Below are 24674 nucleotides of genomic sequence, written 5' to 3'. Positions count from 1 at the left end.
GGTGAAGTAGCGTGTAAAGTCGTGAAGTTAGCTGGTGATTGAAATGGGGTGTAGGAGGCTCTGAGCACCTCTCTGTGTGTTTCTGACTTACAGACTCTCCATGCGTCAGGTCCTGTGTCCGCTCCTGGATTTCTCAAATGTCTTTCTGTATTATCAGGTGCTCTGTTAGCTACGTCATGCAGGCTCAGTACAGCCTGCTGCTTGTTCTTGCAACAGAGTTTGGCTGGAACACAGACAAGCTCATGCGAGTATTGTCTTCTTGCTGTGATGAAAACGTTAAGTCCTTGCACCAGGGACCACATGAAGGCAAAGCCTCCCCTCTTTCCCACCTGGCCTGTTCCAGATCTCAGCTGTAGATCAAGCCTGATTGAAAGTCCTTCTTTGCTGTTTTTATTCTGTGTATCAGAATTTATTGTCTGAACTTGACAAAATAGAGTCTGGACTGATAACAATGAGAAAGAAGAAAGAAAACAGGAAGGACCTGCATCTATTTATTTAATGTGGATGGGAAGTGTTCACTGGGTTTTGTACATGTCGTCTCACTGTGTGTCTACGGGGTGGATGCGCTGGGTCTTAGCTTGTACATATGAAAACAAGCTCAGAAAGACAAGCACCAAGCTGCTTACATTTGCATCTTCAATCCTTAGCACAAGGACTTGGATCCAGCCTTCCTCAATCTAAAAATCTGTTCAGTCTACTATACTGTGTGGTTTGTCAAGACTGTCTCCCACTTTAAAAACGATGTGACCTAGCATCCCCTAAATTTAACTGAAAAATTAATTAAATTTCATCATTTAATTAAAAATATATTTAGTAACAAGTCATGTTTAATAAATAGCTAACAATAGACAAAGTCATCTTGTGCGTGGCATCCTCACACATTCATACGAGTGGATGATTGGACTGCAGAAGAGGAGCAGGACATTGGCTGGCAGGCAATTAGCATCTTGTGCTATTGAAGAAACTCAATGTCTCATCAACAGTAGGTGGAAGTCCTGAGTGTATAACCAACTACACAATTAATTACATAGACAGCATGTAGATGTGCTTTTATTTAATCAACAACCCTCTTCACCAAGGCTTATGAAAATTCTCCAGATGAATGTGTACTGTGGTTGCATAACCACCTCAGTCACTGGAGTTCTTTACAACATAGATTTCCAGGCCTTCAAAAACACCTCAGTCAGTACACCTGAATGTGGGTTTGGAGAGCTGCAATTTTCTCTTCCTTTTTTACCTATGCAGTTGATCTTTTTTTTTTGTTGTTGTCTTGCGTGTGTGTGTGTGTGTGTGTGTGTGTGTGTGTGTGTGTGTGTGTGCATGTGTGTGTGTGCACGTGTGCACACACGGGATGTCAGAGGACAGATTTTAGGAGTAGGTTCTCTCCTCACACCTTGCTGAGGTAAGAGCTCCCCTGTGTCAGTAGCCCTGACCACTCCGTGCTAGCTGGCCTTCAATCTTCAGTGACTCTGTCTCTGCCTTCCCTCTGGCCTTAGGAGTGTGTGTGTGTGTGGGGGGGGGGGGGTTGCAAGTGCAAGCCACCACATCTGGCTTTTTGTGGGTTTAGGAGATCAGACTCAGGTTATCAGGCTTACATGGCAAGTGCTGTCACCTCCTGATCCATTTCATCAGCCCTGTGCAGGTGATTTTGACACTGAACCAACCCTGAGCTCCAGGACTCCGGAAGAGTGGGTCAGCAAGGGCCACATCCTTCTCTCCATTCTACAGAGCCCTCCCTTGCATCTCTGATTCTACCCTCTTCCCAGAGAGCCGTGTGATGATCATAGAAGCATCGTTCCTAGTCTTTGCCAAATGAGGCTGGAGGAAGGGGTTGGGCAGCACCATACTGTATATTTTCTCATCATCCACAAACATGGGGGACATTCTGTTTTATTTGCACTGACCATGGCTAGTTGCAGTTTATTTCTGTCATTCATTTGTAACTTGTTTGCATTTGTACAAATTGGTCCACTGACAAACTTAACCTGATTTCTTTGAGTATAAAATGAGGTTCACAGACATTCAGAATTTAGTTAATAGAAGGCAATTGTCTCCCATATTGTGTTATCATCTTTCCTTCATGTCTAGCTTTTGAAAATATCACTAAAACCACTCTAGATTAAAATCAAGAGGAGATTTGAATCCTGATCATTTGGAAGCTTACTTGGTCTGTCTTCTGATTTGAATCTTACCTCTGCAGTGTCAGGGCATTTAAGCTAATAAAACAGATTTTCAAATATGTATATGTAACTACATTCAACCACCTCTCATTTTACCGGCCAGCTCCTCTGTCATCTTTAATTTGAATAAATGACCTCAATTGCATTTGCTACATGCTGGAAATCACTATTATTAACTTTGGGTGAGACGGTGAGTTCTTACTAAGAATGAGAAGTGTGTGTTTCTTTGTCATAGATAAATTAAGACCAAAAACTGACAGCTTCACTACACCCCACACTGTAATTGTGACTGATTAGGTCCTAATGGGGGAAAGCAACAGGCACAGAATCTGAGAAAGGAAAGATGTCTAACATCCCAGGAAGAATCACGATGACTATGAGGTGCTTAAAATCACTACATCTGGTCCTCGAATGATAGCAAATATGGAGTCAGTGAGGACAAAGGAAAGACTCCAATAAAGCACTGTTGACAAACTGGGGTTCGAGATGAGAAATGATGACTTAGTCTGTAATGCAGTCGACTTCCTCAGCCATCAGAACTAGGAGCAAAGGAAGGTAGCCGTGTGAAATCACTGAAGCCCAGGGTCTTTCTGCCTCTGCTAGATCAACAGAGCACATTTCACAATAGACGCCCCAAAGAACAACTCGCCATTCTCAGTCTAAAGTGGATTGGCTACAATTAAATAAGCATTTGGTGTCCAACTTAGACTGACCGTAATGAGCAGGCTAAACCCTGTTTCCAACGTCAGAACTGCTCCTTGTGACTGTATGCTGTAGGATGTCCGGTCTACTGTGAATATATGTTGCTATGATTGGTTGATAAATAAAATTCTGGTTGGCCAGTAGCCAGGCAGGAAGGATAGTATAGGCAGGACAAGAAGAGAGGAGAATTCTGGGAGGTGGAAGGATGAGTCAGAGAGAGGCTGCCAGCCCCCACTAGGAGAAGCATGATGTAAGATACCGGTAAGCCACGAACCACGTGCCAAGGTATAGATTTATAGAAATAGGTTAATTTAAGATATAAGGACAGATAGCAAGCAGCCTGCCATGGCTATTCATTTATAAATAATGTAAGTCTCTGTGTGTTTGCTTGGGGGACGCAAATGGGAGAGATTTGTCCTGACTGTGGGCCAGGGAGGACCAGGAAAACTTCAGCTACAACTGTATCTCCTTGTCATCTGTCCTTCCCAGGAGGAGTCCCCTTTCATCACAGGATAAATGTGCCCAACAGAGTAAAGTCACAAGTCGCAAGTCCTATGATTTGTTGCCAGAGATGAAAGAGGGAGATTGGATTTGATTTCCATGAAATCAAGACACCTTTACTTGTGAGGCCCTCTCCCCACAGAATAGGCTGAACTGGCCTTTGTGGTAAGGGAGGCAGAGTGCCAGCCATGGTAGTCTAACATTGTGTACCCTGTGCACATGGCGCTTATTGAAACTACTACACATTTTTATTTTGGGCTGAGTATATGTGCAATTCCCTCATTAGACTGAAAGAATGCTGAAGGTGGGAAGCAGGTGGACTCTAATTACCAGAAATTAGATGTTTAAAAGCAACCAGGTCTCTCTAAAAACTGACCATTTGATCCTTTGTCTGGGTCAATGCGAGTGTGATCTCTATTGTGTAGAGAGAATAAACTAAAAAGCACATGCATAAAATCATTCATTATATAATATTATTAACATATACACTTGTTTAGAAAATGTGGCAGGGCCAGGCAGTGGTGGCACATGCCTTTAATCCCAGCTCTTGGGAGGCAGAGCCAGGCAGATCTCTGTGAGTTCGAGTCCAGCCTAGCCTCCAGAGCAAGATCCAGGACAGGCACAAAAACTACACAGAGAAACCCTGTCTTGAAAAAACAAAACCAAACCAAACAAACAAACAAAAAACCCAAAACAAAAAAAGGAAAACGCAGCAGGTCTAGGGTCATGACTCATCGGGAGAGCACCTGCCTATCATACATGAGATCCAGGATTCAATTCCTTTCGTACAAAAACCAGACAAAAGCCACTCTACACAGGCACATGACAACACAGGGACACATAAAATCATCCGCGTTTAAACAAATCAAAACTGCATCTTTGCCTTCCAAATCCTCTTTTGACCGTCATTCCTATCACGTACGTGTACCTTTGCTAGAACAGGGTCTATAGGACTAATTACTATTTATGATAGCTAGAGATGCAATTGTTCTGTGGTCTAACAGTGTAGGGAGAATCCTGGGTGACCCGGGTTAAAAGGGATTTCTTTATTGTGGAGTTTCTCAGAGTTTTTTTGTTTTTTTTTTTTGTTTTTTTTTTTTTTTTGACTACCCCAATATACTTTGTGATTCATCTATGGATTTATTACACGATATACCCCAAGAGCCCTCTTTCCATGAAGTGCCCATGGGGCAAGTGGTGTGTGAGAAACCTGATTTGAGAAATGAAATGCTGAATCAGACATAGGTCTGATCTCTAACATAGGTAGGTCCCTTGAAGATCTCTAATTCTGTAAGATTCTATGGAGTGTGGTTCCGAATCCCAGCTGCCTTCAAGAATCACTAAGTAGCTTCAAACATGCCGATGCAGGAGTTCCTGCACTAGCAGCTAGTTCAGGGCCTTGGAGGATGAACTGAAAACATATTACATGTTTTAGAGCTCCACACATCATAGCAGTTACACCTTGTTGCCAGCCTGGGGACTGCTGGCCAATCAATGTAAGCTCTTCTTAAATAATCAGTGCCAATCAGCGTACTCCAAAGACTCTGCCTTCCAATCCTATCAAACCCCGACAGTATTATGATACCTCATTTTCAAATGTATAAAAACAGAGATAGGCCTGATGGTTTATGCCTTTAACCTCATCGTTCTGGACACACATGCAAGCAGATCTCTGTGAGTTCCAGGCCAGCCTGGTCTGTAGAGCATGTCCCAAGTCATCTAGGGCTGTGTAGTGAGACCAAGTCTTTAACCAGGTGTGTGGCACACACCTTTAATCCCAGCACTCAGGAGGCAAGGGCAGGTGGATCTCTGTGCATTTGAGGCCAGCCTGATCAATATAGAGAGTTCTAGGACAGCCAGGGCTACATGGGGAGACCTTGTCTCAAAAACAACCAAAACAAAAAAGACCAAAGCAAAACATTTTAACAGGCTTCTGTGAAGTTCTACAGATAGTAAATAAGCCCCTGAAAAGATATGCAACATCTTCAGCCATCAGGAAAATGAAAAATTTAAAAACCAATGCCACTACACACCTACTATGGCTAAGTCAGACCAAAGTCATGTTTATGGGGCCAAAGCTTGCTGTCTTTAAAACAATAAATAAACAGAAATAAGGAATAAAGAAAAAAACAGAGATAATGTTTTATAGACATCTGGGGGCCAAATCTTTAATGGGGGGAAAGGTAAGACCAGAAAGGGCGCTAATACAGATAGCTTTATTCAAGTGTCCATCGTAACACAAGACCAGCCAGAGCAGTGAGGTAGCCTCAAAGCAGAAGAAAGTTTTAGGACACTCCCGGGGACCGTGGGAGCCAGTTCCATGAATAGGTGATGCTGCTCAGCAGCATGGCTGAGAGCATGTGGGTCCACATCGAGAGGGCTTGCAGGGCTCGCTGTCTCAGGACGACAGGGTCCTATCTGACTGCTGGACAGCGAGGGAGGTCTCCACAGATGTGCAAAGCTTCTAGATGGTAAACAGCTGCTCGAACACGGAGAACGTCAGCACTGAAGGCCAGGCTTTTGACATAGGAGGTCTCAGCTTGTGGGGAAGAAAGAACCCACCTGGGGACTCCACAGAGAAGGCTCATCTTTCACGCCCATTTCTATAACATTACCTGCTTTGCAGAGTTGTTGAAAGGTTGGCAGGTATACGATGCTGTGCCTAGACAGAGCAGGAAGTGGTCTAGCCAGAAAAGCCTGCAGGTGGACAGGGGACCTGAGACTAAGGTCATAAACTGCTTGAGAAAAGTCCTAATCCGACCCTTTCATCACCTTCCAAAGTGCCAACAAGTGCTGACTGGCTGTCCCCTAGGCTCCAACTCCTGGAGTCTCATGTAGCCCTCGGATCATGTGGTGGTCCAAGTCATTTTGCTCTTGAAATGCTGAGCTAGCTCCCCAGCCTTCCCTAGTAGGTATGAGTTGGGAGAGACGGGCGGGCGTATGTGAGAAGGAATGGGCATGTGCAGACATTCTGATGCACAGCCTCTGGGAAGCAGGAGAGAGCCCGTCCTTGTCTAGCTCGTTTGTTCTCTGGGATGCTTTCCTCATCCACTGCAGCCTTGATGTCTGCACAACACCTACCTCACACTGCTCCAAGCATAAAAGGGACGGTGTATGCAAAATGTTTGTTTGTGCCTGTGCTTAACACAAAGTTTACTCTTTCACAAAAATGTTCCTTAGAGGGAATGACTACACCTTGTGGCAGCATTATAAATAAGAGACATACAAGAAATGATTAAACTAGAAAATACCTACTTAGTCACCATGGCAATAATTTTTGCATCCACAGATGCTAAAATTAGAGAGCAAACACATGTTAGACAGGATGCATGTGTAGTCTCCAAGTACCTCCCCACAGGTGCTTATTAATTACAAAGGAAAACAATCATTACGATGGGAGAATTCACCAGATGTCACCTTGGTCCTGTGATCCAAAGCAGCATGTCAGCCACGTGGGCCTCCTGCTGTGATGCAGGAAGGAAAACACCGGCTCACCTTTGTAGAATTCTCAACTAAAAGTCATCACCTTGGTGTAACTAGGAGGGAAGCTTTGCAAATCCAAATGGAAGGAGATAGAGTAACTGGCCATGATTCTCCAAAGGTGTCAAGGTCCCGGGACAAAGGAGATGCTGAGGGTTTGTCCCTGGTTGGAGCAACTAGAGAAATCGCACCATTACTGGTAATGTGGGATCCTGGCGTGAATCAAGGGTCCAGAAGGGGGTACCAGTCCTTCAGTTGGCAAAATTGCAACAAGAGCTCGGATTCTGTATCTCTCAAAGTCATTTTTCTGATTTTGAGGCGGTTATGTAAGATGTTAATTTTCAAAGACAATGGTGAAGGGCAAGTACAACTTTATACTGTTTCCTCAACTTTTTATAAGCCTGCAAATTTTCAAAATGAAAAGATACAAATTAAAAAAAAAAAAGAAGAAAGAAATGATTCCCCTATTCTGGTGCTTAGAGATAACAGGATCAGTATTCAAGGAGAGTTCCCCTCTCCTAGATATTTTGTGATAGAAAAGGTGAGAAGAGATCCAAGATGTACATTTTAATAAGCATGGCCTAGGAGGCTGTGCAATGCACCATCCTGCCCCCAAACTTAGTATGGAGGAGTTACGAAAAGAGTCACCAAAACAGACATAGAGGGTATGAGAGAAGAGGAGGTGATGGGAAGGGATTGAGTGTTCTTGTAAACAGGCTTCAGAAAGTGTCTCTGACGAAGGGGAATGGGTGACAAAGGGGAATGGGTGGGGGGAGAGGCAGCTGTGGGGTGGCATTGTTAAAGACAGCATATGGGAGACATTGAGAGGGCAGAAAGACTAGGAGGTTGATAGATACACACTGCCTTTGTATACGTGAGTTCTGAGCATCTGCTGGTGAGACCGAAGTACAGACTTCATAATTGTATTTTGAATTTTTTTCTCTGTGCTGGGACTCCTCAGCAAGAGGCCTCTGTACTGATTACTTGCCTAAGGCAGTGAGTGATAAATCAAGGCAATTTGCAGGAGGAAGGGTTTATTTGGACTTAAGGTTCCAGAGAGATACGGCTCCATCACCGTCACAGTGGGGAATTGTGGTGAAGGGCACACACGAAGGCAGGACCAGCTGAGAGCTCACATCTCCAGGCACAAGCAGGAAGCCGAGAGTGAACAGGAATTGGTGCATATCTTATAAAACTGCAACGCTCTCCTCCAGTGATACACTTTATCCCCCGGGCCACATCTCTTAAGCCTCCCGCAAACAGCACCGTCAATGGAGGACTAAGTCTTCAAACACCCGAACCTCTGGAGGACACTTCCATTTCAGCCGTCACAGTCGCTTCAGCTGTGGTACAGTCTAGATACTGGGTTTAGTTTGGAAGACAGACTGAAAAACCACTGATCTGGGAGCCATTTGGCATTATGATGGACAAGTAGCTTAAAAAATAACCAGAGAGGAAAGGGGTCCTGTAAACTCCAACCTCTCATGTAGTCCTCTATTGTTGAACAAACAGTGAGCAGCAGCATCTGACCCAGGAAGAGGGACTCCATGTTTCTCAAGGGTCATCTTCATCTGAAGTGTTCATATGTTTCTTCCTAATAACTGTCAGGATGGGAAGCCAAAAATGAATCTGAAAATGGATGAATAGACACTGGAATCACTTCAGATGTCTCTGCTAGAAACTTTGAAAAATGTAGAAAATAACTTTCTGGGTCTTTCATTGGCTGTACCTATTTTCTAGCTCTGTGTGTGTGTGTGTGTGTGTGTGTGTATGTGTCTGACAGCAGCCATGCAAGTGATCTCGTGCTTGAGATAAAATGAATTTCTCTCTAGAGACAAGAGATTCCTCCCACCCACCCTTGAGGAACGATCTAGTTTGGCTTTTGTTGGTTGGTTTTGGTTTTGGTCTTCAAGACAGGGTTCCTCTAGGTAGCCTTGGCTGTCCTGGAACTCACTCTGTAGACCAGGCTGGCCTTGAACTCAGAGAATCGCCTGCCTCTGCCTCCTGAGTGCTAGAATTAAAGGCGTGTGCCACCACTGCCCGGCTTAGTTTGGCATTTGTAAAGCAACTTTACTTTGTTGTCCTGATGACCCGATATGAGAGTTCTTTGAACTCTTCTTTCAACCAGTTGTAGTTTCTTTCTTTTCTCCCACTAATAAATAAGCCAAATAAAATCAGTAATGTGTAGAGGAGGCATACAGATACAGCGATGATAGATAGATAGATAGATAGATAGATAGATAGATAGATAGATAGATAGATGATAGGCTGATAGATGGATAGATAGATATAGATAGATAGATAGATAGATAGATAGATAGATAGATAGATAGATAGTAGATAGATAGATAGGTGATAGACAGACTTAGTAGAGGATAAGCAAATTCTTTAAAGTTTACTAAGTGGCAACTATTTCCTTCCATGTTTTTACTTTATCTTTGGTGTAAAAAGGTAAAAATTAGTCATTGTTCCACAGTAGCCAATACAAAAGATCTTCCCAATAGCCAACTAAAAAATACTTGATTCAATAGGTTCCCCCAATCATGTTGTAGTTGGCCTCCTGATGTGAAGTTGTAGAATGCTTTGAAATCCACTATCATTTGCCTTTCAGACACAGCATTAGCTTCATTAGAGGCATACTTTCCCCTTGACCTTACCTTCTTAAAGTACAGACTCAGTTTCCTTTCAGCTTCTCCCAGTGGCTGCTTTGATCTTTTCTTAAGGAGCTTTGCATGGAGGTATTGGATGCGCTCCCTCTCCACTCCAGGGTAGAAGGATCCTGACACCAGAATTTTAAGCTGCATCAGCATGGAAGACAACAGTCCTAGGACTATTAGTGTTACTAGAATAATGCTGAGAGGAAGCCACGTCTCAGACACACTGAGCCGAGGTTTAGGGATGCAGCTGGCTTCAAACAAAGATATATTAAAGGAAGAATCATGGATGACGTCTTGAGTTCCTTGCCTCTAAAAGAAAAGAGTAAAATAATCAGTGGATATGCCATCTTCTGTCTCTGTCTTTCTATTTCCATACAACACACTGTTTTTCTGCAAATATTCAGGGAGCTTTGTCTAAAGTGGCTGTCTGTTAAATCTTCTTGAATGTGTCATGACTGGAGCAGAGGGGAAAGGATGACTTTTATCTATAAAAGTGACAGTGTTTTCCAAAGTGGATTTGTGGAGTGACTCTATGAAACAGAGTTTGTCTGCTCTGTCACTTCAGGTGAGCCACACGGCCATGGAAATGTCAGGTTCTCAGAAGGCAGAGAACTATGTTTAACAAACATAACCATACACCCACTTTTTAATGGAATGCTTGGTCCTTTACTTAGGGCACACAGAGGTGATGAAAGATAAGTCAGCTCAAGTGGAAGAGAGAGGATTGGTTGGTTATCCAGCCATTCAAGCCCCAGGTGTAGCCTCCAGGTAAAGACAAATTACCCTTCCTCAGAACACGAAGTTAAAAGATGTGCACTGAGTCAGAGTGTCAATCAATCTTTTGGAGTTTGGGGACTTCTTCTTCTTTAGACTCTGATGCTCCCTTTTAGGGTGACATGTTAACCCACATCACCGAAGGAGACCGAAAGTCTTGTTGGAGGGGATTTTTAAAACAGGGCATTTTCTGGTGTCTCTGGGTGTTCAGAAGGGGCTTGAAGGATAGAGAACAAGCCAACTGTTCAGCTGACGACACAGAAGACAGAGGGTGACATTGAGCCACCCAGCTCAGCCACCCGAGTGGAGAGTGCATGCTGATTCAGCTCTTTTCTCCTCTGACCTGGGAAAGTCATTTAATCTCTCGGTGGATTTGTTTTCTAATTTGGTAGAGCAGGAATTAATGGACCAGATCCTGCCCATGAATAAACTACTCCCAGTATAAATTAAACACCTTGGGGATGGGGCATTAACCTTACAGACTGGAATACTTAGTAAGTTATTATCACCCTTGTGCCACAGAGCCCTGGGGCCAAGCAGAAGTAAACGACCTCTCATAAAAATAAAAATAAAAATAAAAATAAAAAACAACCACACCCAGAGAACATCTTACATTTTAGACCTACCACCAAAGCTGGGCCCTCTGTATAAATGCCAAGTCACATTTGTGCCTAAGCAGTGAGGAACATTCGGGGAGCCTCTTCTGCCTTTATTAAAAAGACAGCCAGTCTACAATGAAATGGAGATTTTGGTCCCTGGAGCAGCAGCATGCACTCTTTTTAATACGATGGGAGAAACAAACACATCGATTGAGTCAGTGCTGAGCAACCAGCAATAAGAAAGCAGCAGGGGTTCGGTCTGGGCAGGAGCTATTTCGTCTAGAAATCGAGCTGGAGATTTGCAATTGGGAGCCGGAGCTTCAGAAAGATTGAGTCAACATTTGTGTATGGGCTTGGTTCAGGGCAGTGTGGAAGACACATTCGCTCTTTCAAAATGCCAAGCAATATCCGAAATGAGACCCTGATGATTTAAAATGTGTTTACTTCTCTTAAGTAAACGATTTGCTGAGATGGTGGTGCTGTGTGATGGATGAAAGTCAAGCCCTGCTATCGGATTGTCCTGGAAAGTTAATGGAGTCCAGAACCTGGCCCATGGGATGTGTTCACTAAACAGGAACTCAGGCTATTATTACTTACACTGCCCATCCATCCACGCTCGTCGGATCATTCCCCACATCCTTTACTTAAAACATTTGTCTAAAATTGTATGATAGTGGAAGAGAAAAACTGGCAAAACCTTGTACCAATGTTTCTCTTGCCGTCTGATTTCTCTTTCACAAATCTGCAGCAATAGAGCAGGCGAGGAGTCTTCAAGGGCATCCTGGGATAAGGGCAGGGCATTGCCAGTGCCCGAAAGGAGGCTAGCTCTTGGCACAGTCTCCCAGGTATAGCAGGAGAAAGCTCAGGAGATGTCACAGAAACCTTGCACTCCTATCTGACCCAGCTCCCACACTCAGCTGCTGTTATAGGTGTATGCAACGGCCTCTTCCACAGGCGTAGGAGCTCTGCCGCAGAACTGTCATGGTCTAGACATTATTATGTCCCTGGGACTTGACAGGGTCCCAAATGAGATTTATGAGAAGATAGAACTTCACACACACACACACACACACACACACACACACACACACACACACCACACTCACACACACACTCCAATCTAAACCAGTGAGAATTCACAGAACAGGCATGGATGTTTGGTATTGGCTGAGAGAGAAATACCCAAGAGAAGCAGCAGAGGACAGGGGGGGGGGAGTGGGGGGGATGCTGTAGGGGAGAGTGAGGTGGAGAGGCCTTTGGCTTCTAGGCTTCTTATTTGGTTTCATCTGAAGCGCGTCTTCCATTATCGGCCTGTTCCAAATATCTAGAGCAGCAGAGAACCTTATAATGAAGTGAATTCTTCAGGGGCAGCAGAGAGCTCAGAGTAATCAACTCTAAGAAGCAGCTCAGGATGTGGAGGGCGAGAGCCCTGAGACTGTGTGCACTGAACCAGCAGAGAGGGAAGAGGAGCGTGGCCAGGGCAGGGGGATGTGAGGCACCCAGAAACAGAGGAAGGGAGAATAGGGTTAGGGTGGCCCTTCTCCCAGCATCTTGACAAAGAGGGGACAAATCAGACATGTGGAGACAGTGTTTACACTGGCCTGCCAGTTCTCTCTCTCTCTCTCTCTCTCTCTCTCTCTCTCTCTCTCTCTCTCTCTCTCTCTCTCTCCCCACCTGGTTCAATTCCATAATTTCCAATGTTAGAAAACAGGCAAGTGTCTGCCATTTTCCAGATCCTCTGAAATGTTAGCATAATCACACATATCCATAGGGAAAAAATGGGAAAGAAAAAAGAAAAGAAATGATGTAACCCTACTCTTCTCTACCGGCTCGTGGCTGCCAAGAGAAGAGAGAAGAGTTCAGGCAAAGCCAGACCCCCCACGAAACAGGGGCACCAGGTCCAAGAAAGACTCTCACAGAAGCCAGGACGTGGTGGTGCACATCTTTAATCCCAGATCTCTGTGAGTTCTAAGCCAGCCTTGTCTACAGAGTGAGTTCCAGGACAACCAGGGCTGTTACACAGAAAAACCCTGTCAGAAAGAGAGAGAGAGAGAGAGAGAGAGAGAGAGAGAGAGAGAGAGAGAGAGAGAGAGAGAGAGAAAGGAGGGAAGGAAGGAAGGAAGGAAGAAAGGAAGGAAGGGAGGGAGGGAGGGAGGGAGGGAGGGAGGAAGGAAGGAAGGAAGGAAGGAAGGAAGGAAGGAAGGAAGGAAGGAAGGAAGAAAAGACAGTTTCTTGCAGAAGCTTCTGGTAGGTATCAAGTTTAGGGCTCTGGCTTTGTTCCTCAGGTGGTGGAATTAGAAAGGGGATCTTATAGAAAGGGGATCTTAGTCTTGGCTGCACACTGGAGTTACTTGAGATGGGGCTGGAAAAAAACCCACTTTAATCTAAGTAAAGTGGGTTCTGGAAAGGAGGATGCTGTTCCTTGTCTCTTCAATCCCGCCATGACTCTACTCTTCACCCCAGGTTTAGAAGGTCTTGCTCTTTAGACCCTACGCCCGACTTTCCCAGTGTGTGGTCTGTAGCTCACCTACTCTAAGATCACAAGGAGTGTTTACAGAAATACTCTCCCATTCAAAATGAAACACTATTAAGAGATCTGAAACTGTGTGTCTACCCATAGAAATTCTATACACACGCACACACACACACACACACACACACACACACACATTCACACGTGCACACACACACAAAGTCACTGACGGAACTTATGTTAAAAATAGAAGTTAGGTGTACATGGGCAGCATTTTAAGTTAGTTTTTGGGTTCCCCAACATCCCACTCCTGAGGTAGAAGCCCTTTTCTGTTGACAAAGACTCAGGCTGCATGAGAAAGTTCTCATCAGAAGAGTTTGAAGTCTGTCTGCTCAAGTCTTGACAGTGGGAGAAGTCGCGCCTCAAACCTCCCTCTTAAGTTCGTTTATACCCTTGAGACTCAAAGTGAAATTAAAGTTTAAAACCAGAGACAAATCTGTTCCTACCCTCTAGGCTATGCTGAGTGTAAATTCCCCAAAGACAAAATGTCCTAGCTCTGGGAGCCTGTGATGATACTCCGGGAGCCCGAGATACTCCAGAAGTGATGCTCCGGGAGCCCGTGATACTCCAGAAGTGATGCTCCGGGAGCCTGAGATGATACTCCAGAAGTGATGATACTCCGGGAGCCTGAGATGATACTCTGGGAGCCTGAGATGATACTCCGGGAGCCTGAGATGATACTCCGGGAGCCTGAGATGATACTCCGGGAGCCTGAGATGATACTCCGGGAGCCTGAGATGATACTCCGGGAGCCTGAGATGATACTCCGGGAGCCTGAGATGATACTCCGGGAGCCCGTGATACTCTGTCTGGGAAATAGATTTCAGCAGTGAGATTAAGTCAGCTGCCTCAAGATGGAGAAATTGGATGCACCACCATGTGACCATGTACCTGGTTTGAGAGGGACATAGCGATTTTTTTCCATGCACAGAGAGATGTGCGTGATGGCACCACAGGCCAAGGAATGCCACTGGCCAAGTAAAATTGGATGAGGCAGAGTGAATTTTCCCAACTTTCTGAAAGGAGGATGTGTATGCCAACAGAACTTGGACTTCAGCCTAGCAAGACTGATTTTAGACTTCTCACTGTCGAACTAAAAGAGAATAAATGTATGCTGTTTTAAGATGCCCAGCTTGTGATCATTTGCTATAGTAGCCGGAGAAAAATAACATAGAATTCTATTCTAACACCGGGACCTAATTTAGCCTATACCTATTGGGCTCCTGTGAGCCAGGCACCCACGTGATCTGAGGGCACTGATTGACATGGAGGCCCACCAATAAAAAGCCCCAGGACGCCACAAGAAGTGCCCGTGAGCCCCTACCTCTCCGCGCAGTTTCAAGTGAACTTCAAGCCCTGGCAAGCTTTGGAACTGCTTGCTCACGGAGGAAATGAGTCGGTACAGCAGATAATCCACAGCTGCGAACAGCACCCACATGTAGAGGTGGGTCAGGATGGGAAGGAAAAACAGCCCCAGTTTTTTCCTGTCTTTGGGAGTCAGCTGCAGAGATGGGATGATGATGTAGTTCTTCCTTTCCTTCTTGTTCAGAGGGAGGACACAGGGCCGCTGTTGGTTCCTCTCCTTTTCATCAAACTGAACAAATCGTCTGGTGATATAGATGTTCTCATACTTCCAGCCACAAGGACCCAGGAATCGCTTCATGAAGAGGCCAGTGCTGACTAGAATGAGCAGAAGCCCGGTGAGGGCAAGAAGCTTCTGGCCTAAGGAAGACAGAAGCTCTGTCATGACTACCATATGGCACAGGGCACCCAGGACTTCTCCTTTGGTGTCATTGATATGAGCCTCCAGGGTATGGCTGGGACTGAAAAGGGAGACCACTAGAGTCTGGTTCCAAGAAACGAGGTCATCAAACAGGTTCAGCGGACTGGCGAGGCCATAAATCCACCGAAGGGCTTCACTATATCGTGTTAAAAGTGGAAAATGTATTGAAAAGCTCTTCGCCCTTAGGTTGCAAGTCATGCTGTCTAGGAGACCTCTGAAGTTATGAAACATATTTTCCACGTGTCCGAAGATCACCACCCCCGTGCCTGCTGCAATCAAAGCGTTTCTGCCTTCGCGGAGGCTGCAGGAGAGGAAGGTCAGAGGAATGAAACACCTCGCATGCTTGGAGCAGCACAGAAAAACACAGATGATCGTCCAGACAGTGGAGAGCACCGCGATTGAGGCGACTGATGGGAGGACCCAGTAGCAGGCTGCAGACAGGAGGCTCACGGAGAGGAAAGCCACAAAGCAGCAAACTCCCAGATGCTGGATAAAGTCCAGCCAGCCAGTACTTCCTGGAAACACATATATCCCCCAAAGCCTTAGGAAGATACTAGTGCCCCAGGTCCAGAGCCTCATACTCCCTGTGTCCCTAGAAATAAAAAAGAAACCAAGTTCAGAAATTGCTTAGAGGTCAGAGAGCAGACTAGCTGTAAATACATGTCGTTTCTTTACCGGTCCCTTTGTCTGCTCCTTCCTAGTGGACACCCACCAGGAAGTGGGAGGTGCTGGCGCAGAGGTAGGTAGATCTCTGAGTTTGAGGCCAGCCTGGTCTACAGAGCAAGCTCCAGGATAGACATGACCGCACAGAGAAACCCTGTCTCAAGAAAACCAAAACAACAACTGGAGAGTGAGGTGTTTCTGCATCTTTTGGCTCCAGGCTGGCCTCGTGCTTGCTTTAACCAATTAAAGGCCATGTGACGCCTTTGGGCCTGTGACTCATGTCTTCATACTCTATTCTAGCCCTGCCCTCTGCTGATTTGTGTAGTTAGTGTCCTCTTGACATGATAACAAATACCGCAAACTCACCAGATCGAAGAAACACCCATATTTTTTCTCTTGGAATTCCTCCTGGAGGTCAGTAGTCTAAGAGGGTCTGTGACCCATCGGAGGGTCCCAAGCATTGCGTTACTTCCCTGTGCCGGCTCCCGGAGGGGCTTGCATCCTCTGGGTCACAGCCCCTCCTTCCTCCATCTCAACGGCAGCCAGGTTGATTTTTTCCTTTTCTCTGGCCCCCCGCTTCCATCTTGACCTCTTCTCTCTAACTCTAATCTTTCTGCATTTTGTTTCCAAGGAACTTTGTGACATTTTAGGGCCACTCACCCAGACAGTCTGGACTAACATGCCCTCTCAAGACCTTTAACTTCAGTGCATCTGCAGGGTCCCTTTTACCATGTAAGGTGGCATATTCCGGTTCTAGGCGTTGGGGCACAGACCGCTTAGGAAAATGTTGTTTAGCCTGTCACATCGGGTTCTAGACGTGAGCAACATTTTGTCCTGATGCTTCTCTCAACTGAACAAAAGGCCAGGCAATTGTCAAATACGTAAGACAGACCCTCCCCCACCCCCCCCCACCTCCCCGACCTTGCAGCCAGCCTTCCAGCTGGCCACATACACTTGAAAAATAATAAATGCTGTTTCATTTGGTTTTCTCCCCACCAAATTTTCTCCTGGTCTGCTTGACGGTAATTGTTCATTGACAAGAGCAATGATCCTGTGTCGTGGCTTCTAAGAGTTGACGGATGGGCTGCAATGCCAATAAAGTGCATTCTGCAAGAGCATCTTTAATACTCATCTGTTTTCTGTGCTCTCATTTTACAGACCAGAAAGCGAACCAAGGTCGTCCAGACTGGAGTGTGGAGTTGGACAGGTGCCTCAGCACCTTGCTTCCTCTTCTGCGTCCCTGCCTCATGAGTACAGGTCCCTCTGGAGACTATTCAGGGAAACTAAGGATATTCTTGTCCCTAAATTAATCATCTTTTCCAGATCTGGGATAATTAAAATTAAGGTGTTATAAGGCTGATTCTACTCTGCTTTATACGCATATTTAGGTCTGTGATGTACTTACAATGAGTTGGGTTCGTTTAGACTGATATAAATAAATTTGAGGTTTTCCTCTCTCAACTGACATAAAAATATCTAATGAACATTGTACCATATGTATAAGATTTAATGGGGACACTGAGAAGCCTTTAAACACTCTCAAATATAGGATTTATGGTGTAGCTTGACACTGAGAACCCATGTGTTCACTGCACTGGGTGTGGAAATGATGAACGTAGGTGGTGGCTATGGGGCATGAACTGAGCAATCAGAGGTGAAAATCGGGCTGAATGAGGTTAACAAAAGGCAGAATCAAGATGGAGGAAACAGGCACCTTAGTAATAAGCACGTGTAAATTTCCGGTGCATGACACAGAGAGCTTGCGGATGTCATTCTGAATGGATATTAGCAGAAAAGAGATGCGGAGAAAACTCTCAAGGTGAAGAAAGGCTATATCTGTTGCTTTTGTTCAATGCTGCAACAAAATTCCCTGAGAGAAAATCTTGGTAGGCTATTTAAGGGTGGGCGTTCAGAGGCTTCAGTCCAACTTGTTTGACCCAGGATGTTGGGCAGAACATCCAGACACCAGGAAGGCCTCGCAGAGGGCAGTTGTCACCTGACAGAAAGTAGAGTGAGACAGGAAGCGAGCAGGGATAATAGAGAGTGAGACAGGAAGTGAGCAGGGATAATAGAGAGTGAGACAGGAAGTGAGCAGGGATAATACACCCCTAAGAACTGTCCCCCAGTAGCTCTTAACCTCCTTAAGCTCAGTCCTACCCCTTCAGTGTCCAAAGCCTCCCAAAACAGTGTCATCATCTGGAGATCAAGCATTCAAATTAAGAGCCTACGCAGGAACATCACATACTCACTCCCATAACAAGGGTCATTGTCACCTGGACTAGCTTCACAGAAATCAGGATCCTAAACATGTGGAGGCAGGAAGATGGCCCAGATAAGGGCATTTGCTTTGTAAGCCTGGTGTTTTGATTCGTTTTTGTCAGTTTGACACAGGCTAGCATCATTTGGGAAGAGAGAACCTCAGCTGAGAAAATGTCTCCATCAGACTGGCCTGTGGGCAATCCTGTGGAGCATTTTTTTTTACTATTATTAACAATAGACATGGGTAGACCTATTCCATGGGAGGGGGTGGTACCAACCCTGGATGGCGGTCCTGAGTTATATAAGAAGAAAGCAGGCTGAGCACGCCATAGAAGAAAGCTGGGAAGCAGTACTCCTCCACGGTCTCTGTTAGAATTCTGCCCTTACTCCAGCTGCACACACGCAGTTCAGGGGGTTGCATCTTACATCATCACTGAGTGCTGGCTACTATGTGCGTGCAGCGTGGTCACACAATCAGCACACACGTGGTGTAGCTCCGTCTGGGGAGCCCTTAAAAAGCCAGACGCAGACCCCATCCTCTCTCTGCTCTCTCTCTCCCCTCCCCCATCTTTCTTTCTTGTCCAGGCCTGGTCCTTTTGTCCCTCCCCACCTTCCTCCTAACAAAGCTCTCTACTACTAAGTAACTGGGTTCTGTGGTGACCTTTCCGCGGTAACCAGCGCCACCACCAGCACCATTTATCATTCCTTTCGGTCTCTGCTTCAGTTCCTGCCCTGATTTCTCTTTATGATGAACTGTAATTTGGCCATATAAGCTGCAATAAGCCTTTTCCTCCCCAAGTTGCTTTTGGTCATGGTGTTTTGTCACAGTAATAGAAACCCTAACGAAGACATATGGCCACCTGAGTTTTGCTACATGGAACCTACATAAGAGTGGAAGGACAGAGCGAACGCCACAGATTTGTCCCATGACCTCTACATAGCAATACATAGTGAATACACTCCACTCCCTCCCCCCTAATACAATAAAGTAAAAATATTTCTTAATAAAGACTCCCCACAGGAGGTTGTTCTAATTTCATCAGAGGGAAAGGGAATTAGAAAGGAGCTTAGGGCGGGACCATGAAGAACCATCATTCTTGACTCCTGCAAACGTTTGTCATTTCAGACTCAAGTCAGATGGAAGGTGAGCAGTGTTCGCACACGGCCAATATCATCAATGGGTCTGTGCTCTGGACACTTCCCTGCTGGCTCTACACAGGAGGGCTTGGTGGACATTGGACAGTGCACAGAACATCCACCCCGGAGCAGGTCAGGAGCTGTGTCTCTCTCCTCAGACATGGCCGCAAGCACTTTCCTTGCCATTAATTTTAGAATAACAGTAGAACTTTTGGATTCGATCCCATGCTGTTATTGGACTGATTGGCACGAGAAAAGTACTAACTGTCTATTACATCAAGGGCACTTTGCAGGAAGCCTCCACATCCCCTACCTCAAACGCACTTTCCCTTTTACGCAGAAGAAGCGGAAGTTGTGAGCCTTTACTGAAACTTGCCGGCCTGCAAGCAGAGTGGCTGGTGGAGTGGAATTCAAAGTGTTGCAGCCATCACCTCTGTGTCCTGCCTAGATCTCACAAGTCTGGGTTAGGGGACAGGGCACTCAGCTGTCCAAACTTGTTCCTACCGGAGACATGTCACACTCACTGCCCGTGACTGCTAAAGAGCTGACCCAAGTATCCCAATCCCATCTCCGCTATCTACTCATTCATTTTTCTCTTCTTCATCAAAACAGTTGACCCCGCGAGGTTAAGATGTCTCCAACCAGCAGACTTGTCTTTAACCTATTTAGAACACCCAGTTTCAATTTTTTTCTTAATTTCCTCTATGAGGGCCCAATTTTTCTCATCTGCTGAAATATTAATAATGTATATTGTAGGCTCATTTCCTCCTTCTCTTGCTTTTATCCTCGTACAGCATGTTCTTAATACAGACATTCCTCCACAAGTATGAAACAGATTTATAGACACATTAAAATTTTAGTATTCTACAATAAAATCTAATATCAATTAAACGAGATCTATGGCTGCAATTTCATCCCATAAGAGGCCCGTGTTTACTCAACAAGGCACAGCTCCACCCTCCCCCTGCCTGTCTTTGTGCTGAGAACAGAATGTCACCCAAAGACACCAACCCTTAGGGAGGAAGGCTGGAGGCATTCTCCTAGGTAACAAGGGACAAAGCTGAGCCCAACCTTGAACCTCCCCTTCTCTTACCCTCATGGGGCTTAGATTTCTTCCCCACCTTTGGCTTATCATTTTTCCTAATTTACATGATCTGATCCTTCTTGTTGAAGTTTGGGGTGAGAAACTTCTCCAAAAACCTGGACATTCCCTGGAAAATGATGTGTCCCATCAACACAACACATTCCCAGATCGTCGTGTGCTTCCATAGAAAACTGAGGCTTTCTATTTTCTGATCTAGGCAAATCTTGAATGCTCAACTTTATGGGAGCTGAGTGGCAAGATGGCTGCACCATTTACCTGGTACTAGGATGTTATGTTATATAGTAGACTTTGGCGATCTCTTCTTGCTTCACTGTGGGCCCCACCATCCTGCTAGTCTTTCTTCAGGTACTCTGATTCTCTCCTTTCCTAGGACCAGTAAAGTCCAAAGTCTGACACGCTATTTGCTTGTTTCTTTCTCAGAGACTTGGAGTCAAAATTTCCTGCATGCATGTCATGATCAGCCAGGGACACCAAAATGGAATGCCTTAGAAAGAAGCAGGAGACATTTCTTTTTCATAGTTTTGGAGACTGGAAGACCCTGTTCAAGGTCTCACAGGACGAAGCTCTGGTGAAGGCATTCTTTCTGGTATGCAGGTGACTGATGTCTCTCTGTGTGTCCTCACACAGCAGAGATGGGAGAGAAATCTCTGGCTTCACCTCCTCGTTCTATCCCTCCTCGTCTTCTCCTTTTTATTCTTCCACAGTATATTATCTTTAGTCAAATGTGAAGACTCACCCTCTCTTCAGCAACGGCAAGCTTTCCCTCTTCTTCTGAGGACATCAGTCATATTGGGTGAAAGCGGGAACCTGTAGACCATATTAACCTAAACTTCCTTAGAGAGCGCTTTTCCTCACACAGCCGCACTGCGTGCACTGGGCTCCATCCCTAGAACCTTTCTTTGGGGGAGAGCTGACTTTAAAAGATGTTGGCTCAGTCTGGTGGATTTGGGACTCAGCTGTCAGTTTGCACTTGACCTTCCTGAAGCTCATCACTTCCTCCAGTCTCCCCGCCCCCTCCCCACCTTAGCTCATTTTCCCAGCCTCGCCCTGGAGTCACTGTCCTTCCCCTTTCATTCCTTGGCATAGTTTGAGGGTGTTTATTTGAGCTCTGTTTGCTTCCCTTCCTTGGTGTTTACAGGACTGAGTCCTTCATCCTCTACGCCATTTCTTTTGGCAGCTTCTAAAAGCCTGCTTGATCCCTTTAACCTATCATTTTGCTTCCATTATCAATAATGCTGATTGCCTGACTCAACAGCCTTGTCTCTCCAACAAAAAGAGCCTGCTTCTCGCTTTTACAGCAGCAATTTCCCAAAAGCAATCACCGCTTCCTTGCTTTTATCTCTGGCCTATAGTTTGAAACCTTAGCTAGAGTGAACAGCAGAGTACCACCAGGACACCATCTCCCTTGCACAGGGTTAAGGTGATGCTCAGGAGACCCAGTGAGAAGAAACAGAAAAGAACAGGGCTGTGGTGAGGACCCTGAACCAAACCAAGTGCCCTGCGGAGATGCACAGCCTGTGTATTTAACTTGAGCCCATGTTTACCTGCTTTTATGCAGAGCTGAGCTGTTGCCGTGGAAACAGGAGCATCAGCCTTTCCCATCCACCCTGCACATGCAGCTAGCAAACACAGCTGCCATGGTCTTCTCTGGCACTGTGACACACACACACACACACACACACACACACACACACACACACACACTAAATTCCAATGTATCAGCATGGCCTGGCATGGAATTCACGAATTCCCACCCCAGACCCAGTGTCAACTCTGCCCACCTTACTGGGAGGCAGGGACACCCCTATTCCTGAGCACCAACCTTTGAGCACAAATCAAACTTCAATATGCAAGTATATTTCCTATCTTACTACAGATACAAGGCCTGGCTGGATCTCATAACAAACAGTCATGAGATAATGATGACAACTTGCACGTGAACAGTCAACCCTACGAGTGTTCTAGATTGCTCTAGAAAATGCACATCCCCATTGGGGCACACAGAACACTTGCTGCTGGAGCAAGGCTAGAAGGAAAGAACGTGGCCGTCTTGCTGGGGAAGACCAGAAGCCTGCAGCCTCAGGAACCATGCTATTCTTGCTGGCTCTCTCCGGCAGAGCACCGGACTGCTCTGCTATCTCACACTTGCCAACTCGCTGACCCTGCTCCTGGACAGAGGCCAGTGGCCTAAGCTCAGCCAGCCCAGATAATCTGCAGACACCTGGGGGAACATTAACCCAAAGGGACAATCTCTCCTCCAGGACACCTCCAACCAGCTCTGCCTCCAGCTTTCTTCAGGACCTGACATGATATGAAACGCATTTGAAAAGAAATTCCAGCAAAGGGAAGAGTGAAATAAGAAAGATGCGGGACACGGAGGCAGGTGGCCCTGCCCTCTAGCCTGCATCTACCCACACAGACTATGTGGCTTTTCATCGGTCATTTCACCTCCTGGGCCCTCTTCAAGGTCCCTGCTGGCCCAGCGGTCTCTGAGTGACAGATGAATGAGAGCCACAGACGCCTGGAGTGAGCACTTGGCAGCCGCTTCTGAGGCAGAGCATCAGAGCCCAGAACGGGACAGAGGAGGAATGAAAGGCGGCCCCTTCCTTTTTCCTCCCTCCTTTTCTCTTCCCTCTTTCTTTCTTGGAAACTTATCATTTGCTTGGGAACACGCTGTTCTCTCAGGCTGCCAAAATAGCATGCGCAGGAGCCGCGACCTCTCCTGAGGTGGAATGAATTCCTCACCAGCCTGCTTTAATCATTCTTGCCTTGGGAAAGCCAGCAACTGCCTTCTCCGAGAAGGCTGCCTCCATACAAGAAGGGAGATTAATGAAAGCTGAAGGGTAAACAGAATAGCGTTTAGGGAACAGTTCAGTCTGTCACTGTGAGCTGCCAAGCTGGGACGCTCACCGTTGGCTGGGTTGGGCCGCTCTGCATAGTGCAGCACAAACAAGCTCCCCATGCTAACCACGGTCAGGACGCCAGGCCACAGGGATTCACCCTTCCCAAGCCAGGCCGATCAGAACACACTGTGCCTTCAGCAGGACGTCCCTGGGCAGCCTGCCCTGAGATTATGAGTAGCCAGGTACCAGCCCCCCAAAGCTGTCTTCCTGCTCCTTCGCTACATGGGCAGACAGCTGAGGTAGACGGGCAGTTTACAGCAGTCCTCTCGAGTCATGGGCCTCGATTCCAGTTTAATAGTATTTTCTTTTAAAAACAACTTTAGAAGCAAGATTATTCTGAAGGTTTACTTACGAGTTTCCCTCTGCTTCCTCCACGAACATAAAACACGCCCTCCTGGAAGCTCCAAGGCTTAATATAGAGCAGGGAAAGGGGAACTAGACGTGACAAGGTGGCCACATCATCCTGAATCAATCTCTTCATTTCCCTCACAAAGTGACTAAGTCATTTAATATCACCAAGGGGAAACCGGTGTGAAAGAACCGTGGACTTCATTCTAGCACTTTCCTTAGAACATGTTCCAGGCATTAACTAACTCTAGGAACACAAAGATTTGTGAAGCTGGGGACCTCCTCTCTCTCCCCTCTTTTCTCCTCATTTACCCAGGAGTAGGGGTGGGGTGACAGGCTAGTTTTACCCCCAGGCTCCATCCACGACTGGAGTCAGGTTCCTGGATGAGCCCAGGGTCTGAAACTCTAGTCAGTGTCCTGCCTCAAAACCCATGTAGGACGCATCAGCTTAGACATTTAGCTCCGTGGCTAAAGGACCGTTGTCATTTAAGGGAATTAGGAAAACCTCAAAAACTCTTAATTAGTCTGTGAAAGCTTTTATCTGAAAATTTACAATTCCTAGTGAAATTTAAGTGTCACTGAGAAGGGTGTCACTTTAAAGATTATTATTAATCAATTATTAATAATATTTTTGATCTTATGGCTGAGTGAAAAGCAACAGAAATTTCAAGATATTAAGTCATATTTTCAAAACTATTACTCATGTAATAGTAACAAGCTTGGCCGTTTTTCAAAAACACACCTCCACATCAAATGTGACAAAGTAACATTGCAATTAGTCTCCTGATTAAATTATCAATTTTCTCCCTTCTCAAATATTTTTGTCTATTTCACATATGCTATCTGGACTCATCAGCAACGCCAACGTTTTCCTGTCTCCCTAAAATTGCAGAAGTATCATCCATTTTGATTCAACTGAATTATAAATCAATAAGCATTTATTGAAACTCTACCAAATGCTTAGACACTGAGAGATGTAAAACCCTAATAAAATTCTATCTTCTGATTTTAAAGGGCTTGAGATTTATTAGAGAAACAAATATATGTGTC

At 45.7% G+C, this 24674-nt stretch overlaps 1 protein-coding gene across 1 annotated transcript; it reads right to left on the bottom strand.

Annotated features, from left to right (window-relative positions):
- Positions 1-6872: 6872 nt before the first annotated feature.
- LOC114699921 (dendrocyte expressed seven transmembrane protein) lies at positions 6873-23874 on the bottom strand. Its single transcript, XM_028879288.2, has 4 exons — positions 23629-23874; positions 14751-15801; positions 9521-9829; positions 6873-8492 (listed from the first exon to the last, which is right to left on the bottom strand). Exons 1-4 carry the CDS (start codon positions 23655-23657, stop codon positions 8418-8420), a joined length of 1464 nt encoding a protein of 487 aa, XP_028735121.1. The 5' UTR covers positions 23658-23874; the 3' UTR covers positions 6873-8417.
- Positions 23875-24674: the final 800 nt, after the last annotated feature.

This window comes from Peromyscus leucopus, chromosome 20 (assembly GCF_004664715.2).
Source record: "Peromyscus leucopus breed LL Stock chromosome 20, UCI_PerLeu_2.1, whole genome shotgun sequence".
NCBI classification, from domain to species: Eukaryota; Metazoa; Chordata; class Mammalia; order Rodentia; family Cricetidae; genus Peromyscus; species Peromyscus leucopus.
This window is presented reverse-complemented; position numbering and strand designations above follow the sequence as displayed.

Coding starts and splice junctions, on each gene's coding strand:
- LOC114699921 (XM_028879288.2), bottom strand. CDS start 23,657: ATGTTCGTGGAGGAAGCAGAGGGAAACTC. Junction 15,802..23,628: donor GAGGAAGCAGAGGGAAACTC/GTAAGTAAACCT, acceptor TTTTATTTCTAG/GGACACAGGGAGTATGAGGC. Junction 9,830..14,750: donor ACTTGAAACTGCGCGGAGAG/GTAGGGGCTCAC, acceptor CTTTTCTTTTAG/AGGCAAGGAACTCAAGACGT.